At 36.3% G+C, this 3,853-nt stretch overlaps 1 protein-coding gene across 1 annotated transcript; it reads left to right on the forward strand.

Moving 5' to 3' along the window:
* Nucleotides 1-222: 222 nt before the first annotated feature.
* LOC110775828 (4,5-DOPA dioxygenase extradiol) lies at nucleotides 223-3,534 on the forward strand. Its single transcript, XM_021980427.2, has 3 exons — nucleotides 223-767; nucleotides 1,971-2,341; nucleotides 3,170-3,534. Exons 1-3 carry the CDS (start codon nucleotides 396-398, stop codon nucleotides 3,357-3,359), a joined length of 933 nt encoding a protein of 310 aa, XP_021836119.2. The 5' UTR covers nucleotides 223-395; the 3' UTR covers nucleotides 3,360-3,534.
* Nucleotides 3,535-3,853: the final 319 nt, after the last annotated feature.

Genomic DNA, 3,853 nt, shown 5'->3' on the forward strand with positions numbered 1-3,853 from the left:
GATTTTATGTAGGGAATAGGGGTGTAGGTGGGTAATAATTAAGTGTGAGAAATAATATAATATTGGTAAAGATTTTCATTTATAGAAGCGGTGCTAGTATTAAGGGACGACCCGAAAAGAAAAGCGGTGCAAATATGAAGAGACGGAGAGAGTACAAAACATTTCATGGTTACCTTCCGACATCATTCTAGATTGTGTCAACTTATTAAGACGATATTCTTAAAAAATGGATTAATTTTTATTTTTTATTTTTTATTTTGGGGACTTTTAAATTGGGTTGGTCAATGATTCGTGCACATGAATCGCGTGATCACAAGTGTGAATGCAATATGGTCATTTTCAGAGGGATTTTAATATTTAATGATATGCGGTTCTTCGAATGGTGATTTCCTAACATGATCCTCCATAATTTCCAACAACCATCAACGCTTCTTCTTCAAATTCCTTCATTTTCAGCAACCCCAGAAATCAAAAGAACTTTTCTCAAATCCAAATTCCCGAAAAACTCAAACTTGAAAATAATGGCTGGTCAAGAAAGCATCAAAGAAACGTTTTTTATATCCCATGGAACTCCAATGATGGCAATTGATGAGTCAAAACCTTCGAGAAAGTTCCTTGAAAGTTGGAGAGAGAAAATCTACTCCAAAAAACCAAAGGCTATTCTCGTCATTTCTGCTCACTGGGAAACTGATTCCCCTTCTGTTAATTCTGTTGATGTCAATGATACTGTCTATGATTTTGGTGGCTTCCCTGCTCGCTTGTATCAGGTCTTTCTCCTCCCTATTTTTTTTGTTGAATTTTTATTTTCTATTTATTTTTTTGGGTGTTAAATTGTTAATTTCTAGATTATTATTCCGTTTGCAGTTGTAGAAGTATATCTTTCCTTTAAAATTAAAAAAAAAGAGGAATTCTAAGGGTTTTTGAGAAGTTTGACCTTTTGATTTTGGGTAAGAGAATGGATTAGGCAATTATTGGGATTGTTATAAAATGGGATTTCTAGATGAAAGGGACATCAATTAAAGTTTATCCATTTGTGGTAACCTACGAGGGCCTCATAATTGAGCTGTTTTTATTGGAACTAGAAAGCACTGGAATATACAAATTGAACCAAAAAAATGCATTTTAGGATGATGAGAGATCATCTAGTAGTAAGGGTGTGTTTAATTCGAGTATTCGACCGAATTTGACTTATTTGATCTTATAATCCTCAATTACAGTTATTCGAACTTATGAAAATTTGTGTTTCTTTTTCCACCCAAACGAACCATAAGGGTATTACAAATGGGGAGGGGGGGATTCGAACTGGTAACCCTCAATGAAGAACTGAATTTATGTGAACTTATTTTCTGAATTAAACATCAAAGTGTGTCATAAGCTCATCTGTGCCTGTGGAAATATTATGGTTAGTGCTCTGTATGGTGTCATAACTGTCATTTGAAACATAACCCTTGACAAATTTCTGGGATTAGATTATTTGATTCGATATCATGTGTTCGTATTCAAGAATGCCTCAATGAGTCAAGAAAACCCCAAAATGATATCTCTAAAAACTGTCCCATTGTAGATTCATTTTCCAGAATCCTCCTCACTGAAACTAGTTTTAGTTTTTGTGTAAGGTAGTAAAGGTAATGGCCAATGCTAGGACCTCAAATGGGAATTAGTATGATGTTATATGAAGTATTAAATAGTAGTATCAGTCCATTGCATGTATGCACTATATCTGCCCTGCCTAAAATCATAGGACTATCAGTTATCAGTATCACCCATCAGAACATGCATGAGTACTTCACAATTTGAAATGGAGTGATTCGTCTTCAAATTTCTTATGGTGATACGAAATAGGATTTGAATGGGATTAACTTGTCAGTACTTCAGTAGTAAAATAAACATTTTGAAGTGCCGTTCAGGGTGGAAGGTTTTAGTTTTGCTCTATTGTTACTGAATAACATAGCTCTTTATATGATTACCAGTTCAAGTACCCGGCTCCAGGGTTTCCAGATTTGGCTAAAAGGGTACAAGAACTTCTTACTGCATCAGGGTTCCAATCTGTGCACACTGACAAGAAACGCGGGCTTGATCATGGTGCGTGGGTGCCTCTGATGCTGATGTATCCTGAGGCTGACATCCCTGTTTGTCAGCTCTCTGTCCAATCACACTTGGATGGAAAACACCACTTTAACTTGGGACGAGCATTGGCTCCCTTGAAGGACGAAGGTGTACTCATCATTGGTTCTGGAAGTGCAACACACCCTTCGAATGGTACCCCTCATTGTAATGACGGAGTTGCTCCGTGGGCTGCAGATTTTGATCTCTGGCTTGAAACAGCTCTGACTAGTGGAAGGTAATTTCTTTACTTTCCAGTCTTCTTCAGTTGGAAAATGATCATTTGGTTAAATCATTGCTTCAGTTTTTATTATATTCAATAATTTACTGGACTGTGAAAAATGGAATGGTGACGTGGTGCAGAACATAATTTGTACCTGCTCTTGTCTCTTATCTCATAATCTTTGTATCAAATAGAAGGCATAGGCCTTGTTCTCTTCACTTGATATAGTCTGGTTTTTCTAGTCTTGTGTGGTTTGAACGTTTTCTGTGAATGTTTTTTCTTCTCTGGTTCTAGGCTGGTCTGATTTTTCTGATCTGATCTAATAAGGAATAAGAATAAAGTGAAGAGAACAAAGCCATAGCTTGCCATCTTTAGCTTTTCTTCAGTAATGCTCTAAGATGTTGGTATTGGGATCATCTTCGGGTGCAGTTTGATCCATGCATCTATGTCAATCTTATTCGTGTTTTGTCGTGATTGGATCTGTAATGTCATTGATTGTATAAGTGAAAATTTAGCTACTCAACAATGCAAGAAGTTAACGTACAAAAAGGAGGATAGGGCTCTTAAGATCTATTCTCTTCAACTTATTTTGACTTATTTCAGACAAAATAAGTTCAGAAAAAAATAAGTTTTCCTCGTACTTTTTCACACACAAATAAGTTTATTTTAGACAAAGTAAGTTTTTTTCAGTTAAATAAGTTCAGATAAGTTTCGATAATATAAGTTCAGACCAAAGGAAATGCATCTCTTTGACTCCATTCTACTCCTTCCCGTTAAAAAAAACATAGCTATCAAAACATTGATCTTTGATATTTCTAAATAAGATTTGCTTTGGGTTTTCAGGTATGAAGAAGTGAATAAATGTGAAAGGAAAGCACCAAACTGGAAATTGGCACATCCATGGCCAGAGCACTTCTATCCACTGCATGTAGCTATGGGAGCTGCTGGTGAAAATTCGAAGGCAGAGCTCATCCATAACAGCTGGGATCATGGCACCATGTCGTATGGCTCCTATAAGTTCTCTCCCAACTGATCTTTTTACCTTTGTAACACTAGTGTTGTTGAATTATCTTTTTAGCCCCATTGATATTGTTGTCAACAATGAATAAATCCGAGCAGCAGAGCGACTATGCTTGAGTGCTAAATTCCTTATATTGTTCGATATATACGCCATATTTAGTAATGGAATTGGACTTGTTGATATGAAACAGAGTTGCTCATATTCAAGATGTGTATAATTGGCGCAAAGTGACCTATTTTGATGACTTGCGCATACTACATTACTCTAGGGAGTCTTGAAGGATAGTGGTATTAGTGATTAGTTTAGATCTGGCAAATGGCCAGGTCGGATTTGGATCAGGACTTCGGGTGAATATTGGTCCTTCATATCAGTTAGGTACTTTCGGGTTAGATCAGGTTTTTTCCAGATTAGATCGACCTTTTCGGGTTAGATCAGGTTATGTCGCTTTAGGTTTGGTCGTCATTCATAAAAATATTCAACATTATCATCATGTAACAATACTTCTT

Source organism: Spinacia oleracea, chromosome 4, assembly GCF_020520425.1.
Source record: "Spinacia oleracea cultivar Varoflay chromosome 4, BTI_SOV_V1, whole genome shotgun sequence".
Classification (NCBI taxonomy): Eukaryota; Viridiplantae; Streptophyta; class Magnoliopsida; order Caryophyllales; family Amaranthaceae; genus Spinacia; species Spinacia oleracea.

What these genes read in the sequence shown, in the direction of transcription:
- LOC110775828 (XM_021980427.2), top strand. Translation starts at nt 396, where the DNA reads ATGATCCTCCATAATTTCCAACAACCATCAACGCTTCTTCTTCAAATT. An exon ending in TCCCTGCTCGCTTGTATCAG is followed by an intron (nt 768 to 1,970) that starts GTCTTTCTCCTC and finishes TATGATTACCAG; the next exon opens with TTCAAGTACCCGGCTCCAGG. An exon ending in ACAGCTCTGACTAGTGGAAG is followed by an intron (nt 2,342 to 3,169) that starts GTAATTTCTTTA and finishes TTGGGTTTTCAG; the next exon opens with GTATGAAGAAGTGAATAAAT.